The 17,645-nt window shown below is 43.4% G+C and overlaps 1 protein-coding gene across 1 annotated transcript in view; it reads left to right on the top strand.

Annotated features, from left to right (window-relative positions):
* The window catches only part of LOC102429354 (monofunctional C1-tetrahydrofolate synthase, mitochondrial-like), a 101,784-nt gene that overhangs the window by 42,243 nt on the left and 41,896 nt on the right, over positions 1–17,645 (top strand). The window contains 5 exon segments of the mRNA XM_023744878.1: positions 929–1,031; positions 3,419–3,495; positions 7,407–7,547; positions 12,138–12,206; positions 16,202–16,313. Coding sequence (XP_023600646.1) covers positions 929–1,031; positions 3,419–3,495; positions 7,407–7,547; positions 12,138–12,206; positions 16,202–16,313 — 502 coding nt within the window.

Raw genomic sequence — 17,645 nt, 5'->3', positions numbered from 1 at the left:
GAGACACAGCCTTTTAAAATTCATCTATTTCAGTTTCTGTTGTAGCAAAATACTAAGCAATCTTTTTTTTTCTGTATTTTGTTGTTGTTTTTTACTTGTCAATTACAGTTGACATGATACTAAGCAATCTTAATTCTTATTCACATTACTATTTTCTAGGGCTCTTTGCTGCTTGTCCTACTAATCACATTCATTTCCCCTGGCTCTTTTTCAGACCCTAGATACTACCTTTAATGGTATAATTTTTAGCCACTGCCTGGTAATAATTGGTTTTTAAAATTCACTCCTTTGCTTCTTACCACATTGGGTTTGCTGAGAATAACACACAACACCCCTCCCCCCCTGCAGCTACAACATAGATGGTATGTTGTCCAGATGCCTTCTTTATCCTTCTTCATTAAAAGCCACTGTCTCAGAATGCTTCCTTTGTAGGGACAGATGCATTAACAATTTCAGTGGGTTCTTTCTCAGTGAATTAGAAATAACTAGTTTTGAAAACACAGACATTGAGTTTACTTGAATTATTGGTATTTGAATTGGAAAAGAAGAACAGATGAACTGGAGCATCAGCCATACAGCCAGCGGTTTATGTCCCTTCCGGGCACAGCAAGGTGACCAGGGAGAGGGGCCCAGAACCTCGGCCAAGACGGTGCGTGCCCTCTGGGTGCTGCCAACTGCCTTACATTTTCAGATCTGCCATGTTAAAGGGTATATTACACATATCATTGCCTTCTGCTTACAGGAGATACTGGGTCTCAGGCACTGATTTCTGTGAGTTGGCCTCGCCTACAGTTGACTCAGAGTTCCAGTTCAGATTCTAAAAAGGCTTTCCTAGTCATGGAGAAAATAAAGGAAGAGGGACCATTTGGTTACATCTTGCTTTCTGTTCCTTCTAATACATAGCGCACCTTTTGTTCTTGGTCATTAGAAACTGGGAATAAATAAGACGGATCCCAGCGCACTGACAGAAGAGGAAATGAGCAGATTCGCCCGTCTCAACATCGACCCCCCCACCATCACGTGGCAGAGAGGTGGGTGCTGATCACCAGGTCAGGAGGCGGCCATGTCCCAGCTGACACTCTCCAAGTCAGCTTCGCAAAGGCTTGGTCTTCCTTCTTCCCATTGTCCGCCCAGCTTGTGTTCCCTAATTCCTCCATTTATTTAGAATCCCATCCCCATCTCTCATCTCTGCCTCCTGTTGAGGAGGAAAGGCTGTGCCCCTTCAGCCAACTGCTCATCAGGGCTCAGTCACACCCACTCCCACGCCTTCCACGTGTCCAAGGAAAATTACTTCACTTTCTTCTTTATCTCTTACAGCCTGTTGTCCTATATTTTTTTAAGGCCTGTGTCTTACCCGCCCTCTCTATCACAACATTAAGTTCTTCCTTTCATTTTCTTATCACCATTCTAAGTAGCTCTTAAATCTGTATTTTCAGTTCTGAATTTTCTCTCTGAGTTTAGCGCATGCTTCCAGCCATTTATGGGAATACTCTCTAACACTTCAAGTGCAACACGGGGGCCTCCCCATGACCTCCGTCCTGGTCCCGCCCTTCCCGTTCCCCTCTTAGCTGGGACACCTCCCCCTCCCCCTGCACTGCCCTTTGTGAGGGTGGGACAGAGGGGAAGAGCATGACACGTGGGGTCAGGAGCCCCCAGTGTGTGTCTCCCCCCCCGGCCACTAACTCACTGCATGACCCTGAGCAGGCCACGTGCGTGTTCTGGGCCTCAGGCCTCTGGAGATGGCAGTGGAGATGATCACATACGCTTACGGGAACGTGGTGGTAGCACTGATGGCCAAGGCGATGCCGAGGGTTAGAAGATGGGCTTTCCGGTCCTTCCTGCATGGTTCATCTGAGACCTGCCCACCACGTTCCCCGATTCCGCCCACCTCTATTTTTATCACGTGCCTGCTCTATTGCGGTTCCTTCAGTAGATAGTCTTGCTTTCTCTCCCATCCCCCAATTCAGTGAGTCGGGGAACAGGAGGTGGGCACGGTGGGCAGGTCGGCTAGTGCCGTGTGCCTGAAAGGCAGGGTCAGCGTTTCATCCCCCAGGACCTCCTCCCCATCCCCCCGTCAGTGTCAGGTTGTACATTTGGTAAACGATCTACATTGTCAGTGTGGACAGCTTGTTATTTGAAGCCTCATGCATTATTAGTGAAATCTCAGCCCTTCTGGCATTATAGATTTGGTTTTCACTAAACCTAGTCTAGTTTTCACAATCAAAATGCAAATCGGTGCAATTCAAACAAGCCAATAAAAAAATGAGATTTGGTGCCTGCGCGACTCAGATTGACTTCACCCCCACACACACCCTTTACTCCTTTATTTTTTTATTGTGGTTATATATGCCTGTCTCATTTTAACCATTCATTAGTGTGCAATTAGTGCCATTGGATACATCCACAAGGCTTACAGTGATTACACCATCACCACTGTCTATACCCAAAACATTTTTATCTTCCCCAACAAACACTCTGCACCCATTAAACAATAACTCCCCTTCTACCAGCCCCAGGTAACCACAATAATTAGATAGACACATAGTCATATAGTAATTGTCCTTCTAGCGTATTTTATCATGCCTGTTTTCAACGTCCGTCCATGTTGTAGCATATATCAAAAGCCCATTCCTTTTTATGTCTGTATGATGTTCCATGTATGTGCATGTAACATTCTGCTTTTTCATTCATCTCTCAGACATTTGGTTGTTTCCGCCTTTTGACTGTTGTGAATGATGCTGTATGTACATGGGTGTGCACCTGTCCAAGTTCCCGCCTTCTTTTTGGTTGGATATGTGTGTAGAGGTGGACTTGATGGGTCATGTGGTGGCTCAGTGATTAACGTTGTGCGAAACTTAATTGCCTTCTTCTTTTGACTCAGGTTTCAGCATAATAGGTCACCCCTTCAGAAATGCTTTTCCTAACTGCCTCGTCAAAAAATGAGGCCTCGCCCAGCCTGTGTTGCTCAGTGGTTGAGCATCAACCTATGAGCCAGGAGGTCACAGTTTGATTCTCAGTCAGGGCACATGCCCAGGTTGCAGACTCAGTCCCCAGTGTGGGGCATGCAGGAGGCAGCCGATCGAAGATTATCTCTCATCATCGATGTTTCTCTCTCCCTCTCCTTTCCTCTCGGAAATCAATAAAAATATCTAATTTTTAAAAAATGATACCTCACCCCACTGGTCCCCTGACAAGCACCGTCACCTCACCTCCTTTATCTTCCCAGGGCACTTAGCACTGGCTGATACTTTCTTGTGTGTTAGATCCCTCCCTGTGTCTGCCCACTGGAGTGTCAGCTCCCGGGAAGCTGGGCCTCGTCTCTTGCCTCTACTGCTTCCCCAGCCCTCAGAACACGGCCAGACGCACACCCGGCCGCCAGTCCGTCCTTGCCTGAATAATCTGTTCTCTTCTCTTTCAGTATTGGATACCAATGACCGGTTCCTACGGAAAATAACGATCGGGCAAGCCAGCACGGAGAAGGGGTACTCCCGGCAGGTGCGTGGCCTGTCCTCCACAGGAGTGGCTCTGTTCTTAGTAGCCTTGGTTTACAGCAGCGTAGATGCCAATTCTCTGCTGTTCTCTTCTCCTTCCTCTCCCCGCAGAGGCCAGGGGTCTCCCACCTTCTCCAGTGTCGTTTCCAATCCTCAGCAGGACTCGGGGGGTCGGAGGGCGGGAAGACTCCTGTGTTTTCTTCCCATCCTTTTCTTGTGTGGGTTTGGTTATGTTTCTGGGCTGTGCCGCTCAGGGTGTCCCCGGAATGTCAATCCTAACATATTTTATTGCAGACCCAACCCAGTTATTACTACAGCTGCATGACAACTAAAATTTGAAAATCTCAGGCACATTACTCAAATTTAAAAACTAAAGAAAAAAAAGCACCTTGGTATTTGGCTGAATAGCCTGAGGAATTTGTAAGGGTAATGTTCTATTACTCAAATCCAGAGAATGTGGAAGATAAATTATGATGTCCACCTTCATTTTAATAGGCCTCCAGTGTGGGGCCATGGTGCTTGGGGAATATAAATTCATTCCATGAGTTTTTATCTAGGCAAAATAGGCCTCTAAGGAATATTTTTGGTAATAAACCTTATATTTTAGGACAGTTTTAGATTTATGATTTTACATTGTTAACTTTTTTTAGTGAAAAAAATCACTTTTACTCTAGTATAAAGAAGAGATGATTTTGACATTAAAAAATTAAAATCTTTAGCATGAAAAAAATAATGTACAAAAGCATTAGAAGACCAGTAACAAACTGGAAGAGAGCATTTGCAATATATATAAAACAAAGGGTTGATGTGCCAAACACAAAAAGAACTTCCACAAAGTAGTACTCAGATATTGCTCTCATGAAGGCCTTTCCTGTCACCTTTTTAACACTATTATAGCTCCTGTCCCCAAACTCCCTCTGTCCCTTTCTTGCTGTCCTGACTTACCGTGTTTATCTTCTGCCCCCTTATTAAAATGTGAGTTTCCTAAGGGCGGAGGTTTCTGTCTCTTGTTACTGCTGTATTCTCAGCGTATAGAACCTGGTTACATGGTAGGAGTAGATATTCGGTAAATATTTGCTAAGTAAGTGAATAGAATAAATACAAGACAATTTATAAAAACAGAAATAAAATGCCAATAGGTAATCATGAAACTGCAAATTAAAAAACAGTGCAGTATTATTTACCTATGAGCTTATCAAAGCATAACCCATTGGAGACTTTTATACAGGATTAGTGGGTATATAAATTGGTGAAGCCTCTTCAAAGACAGTTTGTTAGTATTAAGTTTTGAAATTAGCCAACAGTTTCAACTCCAGGACTATAAATGTTAAAGAAAAAGGAGGATGTAGGGAATATTTTCATATGTGCACAAAACATCTTTGTATAAGGATATTACTTGCAGCATTTTTTGTAATGGAGGCAATTTTAAACAATCCAAACGTTTATGAGTAGGAGTGGTTACGTATCTTTGGTGCCTGCTTCTATACAGATAATGTGGCAGTTGAAAATGATAAAGTATACATAGGGGGAGAGACATGGGGCTCTCATATCATTGTGAAATGGAAAGGTTTAAAGAAACTAAAAAATTTATTGAAGTGAATACAAAATGTAATCACCTTTATGTTCAGAAGAGGCCAGCATACATGATCGTATATGTATATAAGCACATAAAATGGAAGCTGGTAAGATGTATACCAGCTTCTGACCTAGTTGTATCGGGAAAGAAAGCGGGTAGTAAGGAAGGCCTTTCACATTTTCTCTGCATGTTTCTGTGCTGTGACTGGGCATTGTCACAGTATAAAATAGGAGAGATTAATAATGGCTATGATTTGAATGCCTTGTATTGATAGGCTCATTATATTCAGGCGCACATTCAGTTTGTACATCTGGTTTACAAATGAGATTTGTTATATCTTGTAGTGTTTTATGGATTCGTGTTTTTAAGTAAAAAGGGATTATATTTAAAAACTTCAACTGCTTCTTTTAGACCATAAGACCCTGTTAAGGACATCTTTTTATGTCATAAAGGGAGATCTGTGTGATCGCTTTTTAATGGCTGTAGAATATCTCGACTTGGAGATGTGTCATCCTGGATTAAGCAGTTCCCTGTAATGGACACCTAGGGTGTTTGCAGTGCTGAGCTAGCATCGATAAGCTGATATCCTCAACGGTAACATACACACAGATTTATGTGAATTCTTAGAGATGGTATCCTTAGGACAGGTTCCAGGGCCCCTAATTGCAGAGTCAAAGAGGGCACAGATTTCAAATGTGGATGCATAATGATTTCCATGTTACCTTCCAGAAAGGCCATGTGGATTCGCGTCCTTGCCAACATTGCTTAATGTCCTTTGTTTAACCAGTTAACTGCCATGATATTTTCAATTAAATTGTGGCTATGGCGTGCAAATGGTTAAATTTGTGATAAACAATAATAACAATTACACTTACACCTTTATATGATTTAAAATGTTTTATTTGAAAAACAAAAATGAACAGTCCTCTGCATCATTCAGTCAATAAAATAAACAATGATGCAATATATATCGATCCAATTCACTTCATTTTTTATATTGCTCAAGATATAAAAATTTAAAATTGTAATAATTACAAATGAAGGACTTGTACGTGTGTTATAAATTCCACTTATTATGCAGGTAATACCTTAAGAGTATTTCTAGTCTCATGTTTTGATTAGTAAGTTTTAATATTTTTAGTCACTTTTTTATATGCACTCTTTATAATGGAATGGTGGCATAGAGAATCCTAACTATCATGCTATGAAAAATCACATATGTTCAGAATGGGTTATGTGGAGAATGTAATAATTGAATGTAGTTGCATTTGACTTTCACCTAATATTTTTTTCACTAAATCAGTAGCTAATGAAATCGCACTCAGGAAGTAGCCAGAAAGCTCCTTGGTTCCTTCATTTCCTTTCTTGTCAGTGACGGAAATGGACAATAAAACTTTTCTAAGGGCATCCGCGAGGGTATAGCTACTTTCTCTCTCTGTAAGCTGGAACGTGTCTGGTTCTCATGCCCCTTGGGAAGAGGGGAATTCAGCCGGAGCTTAATGAAGTGGGTCGTCCAGGGGCTGCTTGAGGAGGAGGAGGAGAAGGAGGAGGAGGAGGAAGTGGAGGAAGTGCATGTTCCCGCGTCTCCTCCAGCTCCTGCTGGTCTGTGCAGGCGGGAGGCAGAGCCCGGAGAGGCCGCAGGAAGTGCACACTCTCCAGCACTCAGTGCCGGGCACTTCCAGGGCTGATGTGGCCGCGCCCTGTGAACAGCTGGAAAGTGCTCCTGTGTCCTCTTTTGACATGGTGATCACACAGTCAGGCTGTCCTCACTGCGGGGCTGAGCTCAGACTCCGGGCAACGCCTCAGGACCATCTCCTTTCACTGTCCGCTCCTCATCTCTTTCAAATGCCGCCCCCTCGGCCCCACGATGAGTAACAGCTCAGAGTCCGCAGGCTGTTCATTCATTCGCCATCGTGTGCCTTTTGGGTTTCACACAGTTCTCCCCGCTGGGGATTCGGGAGTGAACCCTCCCCAGAGGGTCCCTGCCTTGCTGGCACTTAGAGTCCAGTGGTGGAGACACGCATCAAACAGGTAATCACATGTGTAGTCATTAATGACACGTCTGAAACATGCTATAGAAGCAAATAGTGCGTGAGCTGTTGTAATAGGGGCCCAGCCAGGCCGAGTCCTGCTCAGCAGAGCAGATGCAAGAAGCCTGCGGCCACCCTAGGAGTGCACCAAGCCCAGGACTGTGCGTGCTCTAGACCCTCAGAAAGCGTGTGCATTTGAGAATGGCCCTTCGAGGATGATCCCCGGCCTGCGAGAACTTAATTGCTGAGCTACGGCTCCTGCAGACATGGCCCCGCAGCTGACCCGCACCTTTGCTCTTGTCATCTCAGGCGCAGTTTGACATCGCGGTGGCCAGCGAGATCATGGCGGTGCTGGCCCTGACCGACAGCCTCAAGGACATGAAGGAGCGGCTGGGGAGGATGGTGGTGGCCAGTGACAGAAATGGGCAGCCCATCACAGCAGAAGATTTGGTGAGTGTGTCCATTGCGGGAGCTCCAGAGAGCTCGCTCTACCCGTTCTTGATTAGGAGGATGAAGGGTTCCTTTCTCTTATCCACATGCAGAATGGGAATTCAGAGAATTTCAGCACACACATTCCCCCTCACACGCCCGTTTGTTTCACAGCTTTGTAATGTTCTCACAGGCTTTTAGAACGTGCTTGTAATTGGTTGCAACCAAAGCACATGACATTTATTTCATAAGCTTTTCCCAGTTCTTGCCAGTCCTGGCCTCTGCTCTGCCTGGGGTGGGGGTCATCCTGCAGCCCAGCCCGTGACTTTTTTAAAAAGTGTGACCTCTGCCTGCTTTAAATTGGGGGCAAATCCCCTTTCAAAGGTATGAGACGGAAGTGGCTCCAGCGCACCCTGGCTTGTGTGATTCTGTGCCGTAGGTTTGGGTTTCACATCATAAGAGCAGGGCTCCCCCTTGCTCAGTGTTGCCCATCCAGCTCCTCTTCCAGTGGAATGATGCTGATTATAAAGCTGTGGGGGAATCCTGGCACCCCACTGCCTTCCTTAGTTCCTGTTCTCGTTTGGCACGCTGATCGTTTTATTTTCTTTTTAATAACCGTCTGTGTTGTTAACTTAAACCCCATCGGTGGTACAGTGATTTCATTTGCTCATACGTGTTTATAAGGACGGAGGAGGTAGGACATATGCCTGTTGCACCGCGATTGTGCTAAGTTTGAGCTTACTTCCAGCATCTTGAATCACATACAATAATGGAATCTAAAACATACACTCCCAATTGGAAAACAGTTGTGGAAGGGGAAAGGAAAATTAATATTTTATTAATTCCAAAAGCTTAGGACATAACAGGAACCCTTTGCCAACATGTCTTGATTACTTTTTGGCTGCTTTAGAAGAAATGGATCTGACTGACTTATCGCATAGTTCTTTGTCAAGTAAATTAAATGGATATGTTTACATCAGCAGCTCTATGGAATGCTTAGTACAAAGCTTAAAGCGAAAACCCATAGCCAGCCTGCTGTAAAAGTTACTGCTTTTCAAAAATTGTCAAGACCTCTACATTTCTATCTAAACTGACATATTACAGTTTCTGTATAAATATATTTCTCTGTATCCTATTAACTTTAAGTACCAACAAATATGTGGCAGGAGTGATTTGAAATTTAATCCTCAAATACTGTTTCCCTTAGCTTATTTTTTTACGTGTGATAAAAATCTTGGATCTGGAACAGATTCAGAGTTTGCTCTCTTTAGTTATCGTTTGTGTCTCTTCTTTGCGAACGTACCTAATCTCTGCAGATCGTGTTTCATTGAGTTGGAACTCTCAGTAGTTGGTCCAACATAGAAAATTAAGGGAGAACTTGCAGAGCTTCTATACTATCATCTCACTACCTTATGGCTTGTTTTTTATTTGGTCAAAAGACTGCATGTATTGCAGCGAACATTGGAATATGTGGCATGTAAAAGTTCCTGATAAGATGATTGATTCTGATAGTTTCTGGAAGAATATGCCCAAGCTCTCCCCTCCATGAACTTGGGATGTGGAACAGGTGGCATAGCTTACAGTTCGCGTGACAGCCCCAGAGCTGCTCTTGGTGGTGATGGGGTTTTTTTGGCATGGGTTTGACAACAGTCAGTGTGTAGGGAGCAACAAAAGATGAGCTGTGGCGTGGAAAACCAAGCAGGTGGGAACCCACCTGAGACAATCCAACAGAAACGTCCTATGTCCTTCCTCCTGTAGTTTCTTGAGCTAGGTGTGTTTGGCCAGGGATTAGAAGCAAGGATAGTGTGCAGAAAAGCAAACTACTACTCTTCTTCTACATGCTTTGTGTTATGAAAAGAGAACTGATTTCTTTGTGCCATTCCTGGCCAGCAGCTTTCACCGTCAGACATCTTAATGTATTTATGACAGGCAGGTTACATTTCTTGCGATGTATATTTTGTACAATCAAGTTGGATTTGTATAATAAATTGGATTTCCTCATAAATCTTAAGTGATGAAATATTATGAAAATAGAAAAAGATCACATGAGAGAAATGTAATATCATTGGTGATAGAAGAGGGAGAAAGTAATAAACTAATGCACTTTGGAGAGATAAAGAATTTCTAGATTCTACCCACTGATCCGTTAAGAGCTGTTGCACACTATTTAATTTTTTCATGGCTACATTCACATGCATTTGCTCCTAGTATAGCCACCTAATAACTGACTAGTTTGTTGAAAGACACCCTCAATCCCATAGAATGTACCACACCCCAAGTAAACGCTCATGTGAACTATGGAAAAAGGAAAAACGAAAGACACTTGCCCAGTGTCTTGAGAAAAGGTGGGAGGGATTTTTTTTAAAGCTTACCATGTGACCTTATTTGACACATTTTTTCCATAGTGCTTAGACTTCCTCCCTGTTGTTTCTTCCTTCTCCCTTCGTTTCCAAAAAAGGATTTAGAGGGAGCCCGGCCCAGAGCTTCCTAGGACTGGAAGAGGGCAGCCTCATTCTAGGCAGAGAGCATGAGACACAGAGGACGAGAAGCCTTTTCGATGCTTCTGTTTTTGGAGTGCCTTCTCTGTCTGGACGAGAGGTTGAGAGATGGTGGGAAACCAGAATGGGTGCTTTTAAGACAGTTCCCTCTCCCTCTCTTCATGCCCGCTCTGGAAATAGCGTTTTTTCAGTTCTTGGTCTCATTTCTTCAGGCAATAGTAAAATCTCTGGTTATGAAAAAATAATGAGCATAATTGCCAGAAAACACTTGTAGATGGCCTGAAAGATCTACTTCCTGGCAGACCTCTTAAACACCCTCAAGGAGGGCTTTGAAAAAATGCGACTATTACTTCCCCATCACTCTTCATGTCTTACACGGTTGACATTCATTCAGGTGGGGAGAGATGGACGGAGGGCGCAGTGCTGTGTCACAGGTGGCCGGCAGGCAAGAGCAGCCTGTGGGAATGCCCACCTAGGGGACAGGCTGGAGAGAAATGGATCATCTTTTGTCAATCATCTGTTGCTTTTTTCTTTATGGGAGAAAATATTTTTTAAAATTTATTTTCAGTTATAGTTGACATATAATATTACATTCGTTTCAGGTGTACAACATAGTGATTCAACAGTTACATATCTTGTGATCACTACAATAAGCCTAATATCTGTCACTGTACATAATTATTACTTATTATTGACTTTGTTCTTTATGCTGCATATTACATCATCGCCATGACTTACTTTTATAACTGGAAGTTTGTACTTTTTAAACTCCTTTTCCACCCAACCATCAGTTTGTTCACTGTATCTAAGACTTTGTTTCTGTTTTGTTTTGTTTATTTATTTGTTTTGGTTTTTGGACTCCACGTATAACTGAAATCGTATGGTATTTTTCTTTCTCTGTCTGACTTATTTTATTTACACGATAGATCTATCCATCTTGTTGCAAATGTCGAGTTCATTCTTTTTAATGGCTGAATATTTCATTGTGTACATGTACCCTATCTTCTCTGTCTATTCATCTATCAGTAGACACCTAGGTTGCTTCCATATCTTGGCTGTTACAAGTAATGCTGTAGTGAACGTATGGGGTGCATATATCTTTTTGAATTATTGTTTTCCTTTTCTTTCGGATCAATACCCAGGAGTGGAATTGCTGGATCATATGGTAGTTCTATTTTTAATGTTTTGAGTAATCTTCATAATGTTTATTGGCTGCATTCATTTACATTCCCACCAACAGCGCATGAGGGTTCTCTTTTCTCTGTATCCTCACCAGCACTTGTTATTTGTTTCTTTTTTATAATAGCCATTCTGACAGGTGAGAGGTGGTATCTTGTTTTTTTGATTTGCATTTCCCTGGTGTTTAGTGATGTTGATTATTTTTCATGTGTCTCTTGGCTAGCTGTATGCCTGCCTTTGAGAAATGTCTATTTGGGTCCTTTGTTTTTCTTATGTTGAGCTGTATTTTGGATATCCCTTATCTGATATATCACTTGTAAATGTCTTCTCCCATTCAGCAGGTCGCCTTTTCATCTTGTTGATGGCTTCTTCCACTGTGCACAAGCTTTATTTTATGTAGTCCCATTTCTTTCTTTATTCTTTTATTGCCCCCTGCCTTTTAAAAGCGATGTCAGAGTTTACTGCCTATATTTTCTTCTGGGAAATTTATGGTTTAGATCTTACATTTAAGTTTTTAAACCATTTTGAGTTATTTTTGTATATAGTATAAGAAAGTAATCTAGTTTCATCTTTTTGCATGTATCTGTCCAATTTTCCCAACACCATTTATTGAATAGACTGCCTTTACCCTATTGTATGTTCTTGCTTCCTTTGTCGGAGATTAATTGACCATATGAGCTTGGGTTTATGTCTGGGCTCTCTGTTCTGTTCCCTTGATGTATGTGTCTGTTTTTGTGCCAGTTCCATGCCAATTACGATAGCTTTGTAGAATAGTTTGAAATCAGGAACGTGATACCTCTGTGGCTATTCAGGTCTTTTGTGATTCCATATAAATTTTAGGATTATTTGTTATAGTTTTTGTTTTTTTTAAATGCTGTTGATATTTTGTCAGATTAAATAATTGGTGTGGGTTTTTTTTTCCTCTCTCCTTTAGGGGGTGACAGGTGCTTTGACAGTTTTGATGAAAGATGCAATAAAACCAAATCTGATGCAGACCCTAGAAGTAAGTGATTTTCTTTGTATAGAAATTGTTGAAAGTTTGCATTAATTGGATTGCTTGCGCGTCCCCTACAACATGAGCACTTCCAGCCAATATGAGCCCACAAGGAACATCGGAAGAATTTGGTCATCCAAAAAAATTAAAAGTGTACTTACAGATTCTTTAATATAATTCATATCTTGCCTAATGTAGTACTAATTGGCCAGAGTAAAAATTTAGAGACTCGATATCTTGTCTAATATTTCAGTAAGTTGTGTAGTTATGTTTACATGTTTTCTCTTTTGCTTTTTTTTTTTTTTTTTTTTTTTTTTTTTTTTTTTTTTTTGCTTAATCTCTCATAACAATTAGGTTTTGAGATTTTTTTGTTTTTGTTTTCCCCAAACAAAACACACAGTAAATGGTGAAAAAGGTTTTCCAGGAAAGTATGCTGTACCCTGCTTTTATAAGAATGCTGTTTTTGTATATGACTTTCCTGCTCTCGTCTTTATTGAACTTAAATTTCCTCATCAAAATATCTGTTTTCATCCAGGGGTGTAGTCACTCGTCTTGCTCATATGTTGTAGTAATTGTCTAATTCCCTCCTCTTAGCTAAAGAGAGCCCAGGGTTTGGGTGCAGACAAGGAGGCAGTATTTGGGTCGGGTTGACAACGCAGATGGTGTGGGTAGGGGTCTGGGAGATAGTGGTGTACTGGTAAGTGTTTTAACAGCCAGCTCTCTGGGTAAAAATGCCTAATTTGTAGCATTTGCCAATTTGGACAATTGTCTCACAATGGCCAATTTCTGGCTCCCTTCCAGAGGTCCCTGAACAATGGAGATGGGAGGCAGTGCATGCCATGAGTGGTGTAAACGCCTATTTGTCCTCGATCTGTAGTGGGACAAAGGGAGGTGGAGGTGGCCAGAGCATTGGGAAGACATATAACAGCAACACAAGCAAAACAACCATCCATTTATTCAGCTATTCAGCTGATACAAAGCTGAGTTTCAGTGTTCACTCTGCCATTCACTAACTGTGACCTGTGTTTTCATAATCTCATTCTCCCTTTTCTCTCATGTAAAATGCTGAGAGTCCCAATGGCTCACATACCCCACCAATGCTTGCTGCTATATGATACCGTACACAGTTAAATACTGTTGTCTGAAAATTCCAGAGCTAATCCAAAGACATAAAACTATCTATCATGAGTGTGGTATTTCACTTTATCTACAGAACACTTAGGAAAGTAACTCAGTAACTTCACCCTGATGTTCCTTCCTTCGGGAGCCCTTGCTTCTTCTGGCCTCTGACCCCTCACCCTCCTGGACCTTCTTTTTTTTTTTTTTTTTTAAATATACTTTATTGGTTTTTTACAGAGAGGAAGGGAGAGGGATAGAGAGTTAGAAACATCGATCAGCTGCCTCCTGCACACCCCCTACTGGGGATTTGCCCACAACCAAGGTACATGCCCTTGACCGGAATCGAACCTGGGACCCTTCAGTCCGCAGGCGGACGCTCTATCCACTGAGCCAAACCGGTTAGGGCCTCCTGGACCTTCTTGATGGCCTCTCCTCCCTCTCCTCTGTTGGCTTTCGACTCAGCCCCTGAATGTTGGGGGGGCCTGAGCCCTCATTTCTCCAGCTGTGCTCTCCCTGGTTACCAGCCATGCGATGACCCCACGCTCTGGTTCTCAACCTCCTGACCTCAGAATTCCAGATTTGGAGGTACAGTTACCAAGAGCCGCTTGAGTGGGTAAAAGGCATTTCAAACTTAACAAATAAGATCTTTGATTCCCAACCACCTCCTACTTCCTCCCAACCTGCTCCTTCCCCCAAGCCTGGTCTGTGAGCGGTTCAAGCCAAAAACCTAGAGATCATCCGGAGGTCCCCCTCCCTCCCTCACCCTGCCTCCCTGCCTCCTCCCTCCTCCCTGCCTCAGCTACCAGCATGCCCACCTGTCACACCGCCAACTGGTCTCACTTTATTTTTATTTTTTATTTTACTAGCTACATTTTAAGTAGCCTCAGGTATCGGATGGTGCAGATATAGAATATGTTCATCTTTGTAGAAAGTCCATTTGGACAAAGCTGTTTCAGGACTCTGGCAAGCAAATGGGTAATTGACTTGAAATGTTTGAAAAGTCCATTTTGGAGAATATCTATAGCTTTGTCATCATGAGGAACCAAGATAGCCCCTGCATTACTTTCTGAAGTGTTCTGTATATAAAGTGAAATGCCACACTCATGATGGGTAGTCTTATATCTTTGGGTTTTCAGACACCGTTTTTAACTGTGTATGGTATCACATGGCCGCAAGCACCGGTGGAATGTGTGAGCATATGTGTCTGTCTGAAGGTCTAACAAAGAAAATGTACACATTTTCCCATTCAAACTCCATACTGGGGGTTCCAAAACCAGGGCTCCAGTACTGAATAACATACTGTGTGGCCTTCAACTGTAAATGAGAAGTAAAATGCTGCTGATCTAGTTCTTAGAGTGGCTATATCAGGAGTAGTGAGGTGTTTATGCTGATCCAGCCATACCCTGTCTGTCACCTGTGCCCCTTGGAGACCAGTGTCTCGTGCTTCTCAGACAGATGGCCCCATCAGGGTTGGGGTTGCTGCGCGGAAAGGAGTGAGGGCAGCTGCCCGCCCAGGGAGGCAACCTGCGACCTTGTCCTCACGAAACGTCCCAGCGCCACTCTTACTCAGCGAGCCACGTGCGGGGACTGGCGAGGTCAGGAGGTGACGGAGACTCTGTCTTTTAAACAGCGTTTTCTTCAGAGCACTTGAAAGGTTTATCTGGACAGAAGTGAGAAATCAGACATAGACAGAGGTACACGGGTAGATGCAGACACTAAACCCACGTCTGTATACATGTCTCTCAACATGTGTGTTTGGGTTTCATCATCCCGACTTTATGTCCACACACATGTGTATGACCTTCTCAGGACCCTGTTACTGTCCCTCCTGAGGACTTTGGGAGGAAAGTAAACAGAGAGCTCACAGACTGGCTTTGATAAACTGTCTTCATTCTCAGAGACGGTTTTTCTCTCGCTTCCCCTCTTCCTGCTTTGGTGCAGCTTTCTCAGCTTGGACGATGGTCAGCCAGCAGCCCATCGTGGTGCGTGGGAACTTTCCGGGGCTTGCAGCCCCCATGCCCGCGCTCCACTCCCTGTCTCCCCACGCCCGTGAGCGGGCAGCCTGTTTTCACAGGTGGAGCTCAGGCTGCGCGTACACAGGCCCCGGTGGCCCCGCTGGGCTCTGAATAAAACCCGAGCACTCGAATGCGTGTGGGTAAACACGCTCTTCTAGGTGGGGCTATGGTCTGTTCTCATCAACAACGGAAACGTATAGGACAGGCATTAAAAATAAATGCACAGGCAGGTTCTCGTTCAAAGAATGAACATGTAATGGTTGTCCGATTTTTAACATGGAAGACAAACACTGAAAGTCTTAAAGCAGGATTTTTAAAAATCGGAATAACAAGCTTATAATTGTGAACATAAAAATGTTATAGTTCCTTATCATTGCAAATATAATATCCTTATGTAGTTGGCCTGCCGTGAATCAAATGGATTTTTTTATGCTTGCTTTGGGTTTTTCTTGAACTGATTAATTTCTTAAATAATCCTCTTAGACCATCAGAGTCTAATCCCATTTTTTTTAAAGAAAACACAATGTGAAGTAATGTGAAATAATGTAAGGCATTTACTTCACGGTCACTGAGGCAGCTAACACAGTGGCTTATCAGAATTACCGTAGGAAATAACTGGCCCTCAGCGCCTTTTCTCCTTGGTTCAGCATTAAATGTAGAATTAACACCATTCCAGAATACGTAAGGAACCTGGACCTTTGAAAGACTCGGGGCTTTTTAAACTTTGTGAGAATTTGGGCATTAGACTTGTAGTTTCAATGAAAGCGGAATGGCTGAAGTGAGCCTTCTCAGTACCCAGCAGTCTGGCCCACCTCGTGTGACCTTTCCGTTTGTCTCTGGGGTTTTTCATTTGTTCTTCTGCTTCCACAGGGGACGCCCGTCTTTGTGCATGCTGGTCCCTTTGCTAACATCGCCCATGGCAACTCTTCCGTGCTGGCTGATAAAATTGCCCTGAAACTAGTGGGTAAAGAAGGATTCGTAGGTAAGTCATTTCTTTTTTAATGTAGTTGTTGTAGGACATGGAAATCTAAAAGGTGATGACTGGAGTGGCGTGGAACTCACACGGACTTGAGATGTGTTCTTTAGACCTACCTACCCGTCAAAGAGGGTCTCGGTACTGGAAAAGCCCTGTGGGCCGGGCTGCACTGGTGAAATGAACTCGTGGTTGAACCATGGGTTCTGGTGTCAGATGCATGTGGGTGTGGGTGTAAGCTCTGATACTTTCTGGCTCAGAGACCTCAGGCACATTTTAGGGACCTCAGAGCCTCGGTTTTCTCATCCGTAAAATGGTGATCACAATATTGTATCAAACCTTGTAGAGTTATTGTGAAAACTAAAGGAGGTTATTCTTTCAGCAGATACGGAGCACCTACCACTTACAAGGCATGCGACTTAGACCTGAGGCCACAGTGCCGAGGACACAAGCTTAGCCCTGCCCTCTTGGGGTGTCCGTCTGATGGCGTGTATCATCTAGCAGGAGAGGGTGTTCATTCCATCTTAGCTACTATTAGCAGTAATAGTACTATTAACAACTTAAAATTAAATTGAATCTGAATGTGTCTTTGGTGGCCTAATGGAGGAAAGAGTTCCCAGCCAATACACTTGGGAGTTTTAACTGGTAGAACTTCACATCTTCGCTGTTGTCAAACTCTCCTTTGTGGTACCTGTTTCTCTTTGGCTTTTGTTGGATATTCCAGCCAGAAAGAGGGGGCAATGGCCATCGAGATGGCACAGTGAGTACCAGATCCCACCCATGACATTAAGGCTGTGACAAAACAAAAGACAAAACAGCACGGCTTCATGGAATGACCCCTTAATTTGACACTGAGGGATTATACTGGCAGGTTTCACAGGCCCACGGGGTATTTCCATTTACCGCCTGAGTGCCTACCATCACCGAGTCTAGCAGTTGCTTCTTTCACACCCGTCCTCAGCCTGGTGTCCAGCTCAGAGTGGGTTATTGTACTAGAAAGGATTCCACAGGACAAAAGGACTTAGCTGTGCACTTTTATACTCAGCCATGAGGAAGGCCATTCAGGGCTGTTGAGACTGCTGCAGGCATTCCTTGTAAGCAGTCAGGAGCGGAGGAGGATATGTATAGCTCCTTCCTCAAAGGTCTGTGCTAGACGGCCCTCGTGCACTTTGCTTCTTCGGTACCGAGTCCACAAGGAGAGTGGCTAGACATGCTGTCTCAAAGGACTTGCTCGATCGATCACGGCGTAATTGGAGAGCTAATGGACGAGGAGGCCGGGCAGAGGCGGGCACCGCGAGGCTGGTGCTTTTGTGAAGTGGTGTTCTAATGCTTTCACTCCAC

The sequence above is a fragment of the Myotis lucifugus genome, unplaced genomic scaffold, assembly GCF_000147115.1.
Source record: "Myotis lucifugus unplaced genomic scaffold, Myoluc2.0 scaffold_494, whole genome shotgun sequence".
Taxonomy (NCBI): Eukaryota; Metazoa; Chordata; class Mammalia; order Chiroptera; family Vespertilionidae; genus Myotis; species Myotis lucifugus.
The sequence above is the reverse complement of the archived record's forward strand: the minus strand, read 5'-3'. Positions and strand labels throughout refer to the sequence as shown.